This window comes from Wasmannia auropunctata, unplaced genomic scaffold (genome assembly GCF_000956235.1).
Source record: "Wasmannia auropunctata unplaced genomic scaffold, wasmannia.A_1.0 LD335997.1, whole genome shotgun sequence".
Classification (NCBI taxonomy): domain Eukaryota; kingdom Metazoa; phylum Arthropoda; class Insecta; order Hymenoptera; family Formicidae; genus Wasmannia; species Wasmannia auropunctata.
The window spans coordinates 24,862-27,767 of record NW_012026893.1 but is presented as its reverse complement, the minus strand read 5'-3'; the positions used below and the strand labels follow the sequence as shown (position 1 = coordinate 27,767).

Here is a 2,906-nt window from a genome sequence, read left to right as displayed (position 1 = left end):
GTCACATATCCATACTATACATATATATTATACATATACATATATATATATATATATATATATATATATCATGTACATATTATACATATATGTATAAATAATATTCATACATATATTATTAAATAATTATATTATTAATGAATGTTAAGTTTAAAGTAATAAAAATATATTTGTACTAATAATATATTTCTAAAATGTTAGTATGAGCATTTGGAAATATGTTATAATATAAAGTAATATAAAGCATTTTTATTACTGTAAACTTAATATTTTATTTGTTTCTAAAACTAAATAAAATAAAAGGTTTGGAATAAATGCAAACATATAACACACGGTATTTTTATAGATACAGTATTTTTAATACAAATTGTTCAATATTATTTTAACACAAAAATGGAACGTTTTAACATTTTAAAAACAAAAAAATTAAACTCATTTTACATTTGTATAATGTTTTAACACAAATAAAATACCTTTTAGCATTTTTAAAAACAAAAGTTAAACTAATTTTTACATTTTCGTGATTTAACGCAAATAAAATACTTTGTAGCATTTTCAACGCATAAATTAATTTAATCATTATAAGATTTAAGATTACATAAACTTGAAAAACAAAACATTTATATATGTTACGTCTTTTCGTTATAGTAAATAAAGAAAAATACCTGAATAACAATAAACACAAAAGACGAAGCTATGATGATATAACGTACGCAGATTTTCTTATATATTAATATTTTCTTCTTGAACATCTGGAACTTGAACTTGATCAAGATGATCAAGATCATCCTGATTATTTTGGTTTTTCTGTTTGTTTCTGAAACAATCAATTAATGTAATATTTAATATGTAATACAGTTTTATATGTATATATATATATATATATATATATAAAAATACAAAAAATATAAATAATTAAAATTTGTAGAAAAAACCATAATTGCAAGATACAATAAATGTTTTAATATTTGATTGAATATGTGTACCTTTAATATAATTAAAAAATAGATAACATAAAAGATTATTAGGAATAGATATTAAAAAAAACACCTTAACTGATATTACAGAGAATTGTTACAATTACTATTAATATTTTTAAACAAAAATAAATATAATAAGTAGTTCACTTACGCTATTCTTCGAACACGTGCAGGAGCTTGAACTATCCAGTTTGTCATAACTTTTATTATACCTTCCTCAGTTGAATTTGCGTTATGTAACCGAACAACAGCTATGAACAAATATCAATTTATAATATTATACATTGACTTAAGCTGTAATAACACTAGCGATTAAAATTGAGATTTGACCAAAGCAAAATTTATTGAACTTGATATTAGTTTTTTTTCTTCTGATGGTCAAATTTCATTTCAATCTCAATTTCAATCGCTAATGTGATTAACGCTAATGACTTAACGTTGTGTTCTAATACAATTATTTCTGCTGATCATAATATAACTAATTGATACTTAATTAATTCGTCTTATGCTGATCAGTATTAAGAAACACAGGAGTCAACAGAAGCAGTTAATTTCAAAATATAATGATGTGAACTTTAAAGTTTTTTACCTATGATTAAACTAACAATTTTGAAATTTCGGAATGCATTTTTTCCTCGAGCTCCTTTCCAGCTATATAACATTAATATTTCGTCCTTTATTAATGCTTTAAACGTATTTTTTATCATGTCTTGTAGATTTGATCCGCCTTTCAATTTCAAGAAGCTTTTTTGAAATAATTTGCCATGAAATATGCGAACTATTAAAATAAAAATAAAAAAACACACAACTGTATATAACTTTTGACATAATTTATCATTATTATATATAAAAATATAAACATTTACCATTTTCGTAAAAAATTTTTCATTTTTCAAATTTTCTTCAAACAATTTCAGTTCATCCACTGAAGAAATAGTGTCGAAAACGAAAGCTTCTTCGACGTTATTTACATTAATTTCTTTATTTGTAATATAGTCTATTTTATTTTCTAATCTACTAAGCCTTCTATCGATGTATGTTACTTCAACTAAGAGGCGATTTACTTTTCTCAAAATTTCCATGAACACTAAAAATTTAAATATCATAATTAAGTTACATTTTAAAATATTGTATTTAAAAAGTCTATTAATATAATTTAACCTTTTTGAGATTTATCTCCATTAATTTCATTTTGATGTGTTGTTAACTCTTTGTTACATTTATCGATGGAATGATCATCGGTGATAAAATCTTCATTATCTTTAGTGATAAAATCTTTTTGATTTTTATTTTCTAATTCTTTTTTCTTAGGTTTAGCAATAATTTCTTGTCGAATTATCTTCGGTTTTTTCTTTTCAGTTACAACGATGTTGTCTTTTTCGGAAATGATCGGATTTTCATAGGTTGCCAAAATCAGTGCAGGTTTTTTCGAATAACATAATTTTTGAGATCCAGAAAATTCTTTTGGATCTGGTAAAGGAGACAAAAGACCAGAATCGACTTCTATATCAACAGATTCATCGTCAGAAGTCAAATTATTTGCAGCAGCTCTATCATGCCGTGTTTTTTTCATATAATCTTCATCCTCAGTATTTATGTCAGAAATATTTTCAGCCATCTTTAACTTTTCTTGACCTCGCTCAAAAGTATCTAAATATAATTGTTGACAATACAAATTATAAATACTAAGCATAGATAGAAAATCACAATTACTAGTAAATTATATGTCGACAAGTTGATGTTCAAAGAAAATAAAAGTTTTTAATAAATGAATTCGTTCTTCTTTCTTTTCGACAATATCGATCCAATGAATTAAATCAAAGTAACTTAATAATTTATTACATTTTAGTTATTATAAACCTTCGTTTATGTTACTTTGATCAGTTTATAATTTATTAGATCGATATTGTCGAGAAGAAAGAAAAA

At 23.3% G+C, this 2,906-nt stretch overlaps 1 protein-coding gene across 1 annotated transcript in view; it reads right to left on the bottom strand.

The window, feature by feature from the left end:
* Positions 1 to 525: 525 nt before the first annotated feature.
* The window catches only part of LOC105453625, a 4,452-nt gene continuing 2,071 nt past the window's right edge, over positions 526 to 2,906 (bottom strand). The window contains exons 3-7 of the mRNA XM_011695746.1: positions 2,142 to 2,630; positions 1,847 to 2,067; positions 1,570 to 1,729; positions 1,132 to 1,231; positions 526 to 817 (exon numbers count right to left, since the gene is read on the bottom strand). Of these exons, the coding sequence (XP_011694048.1) occupies positions 724 to 817; positions 1,132 to 1,231; positions 1,570 to 1,729; positions 1,847 to 2,067; positions 2,142 to 2,630 (1,064 nt within the window). The 3' untranslated portion in view covers positions 526 to 723. The remainder of the gene's footprint in view (positions 818 to 1,131; positions 1,232 to 1,569; positions 1,730 to 1,846; positions 2,068 to 2,141; positions 2,631 to 2,906) is intronic.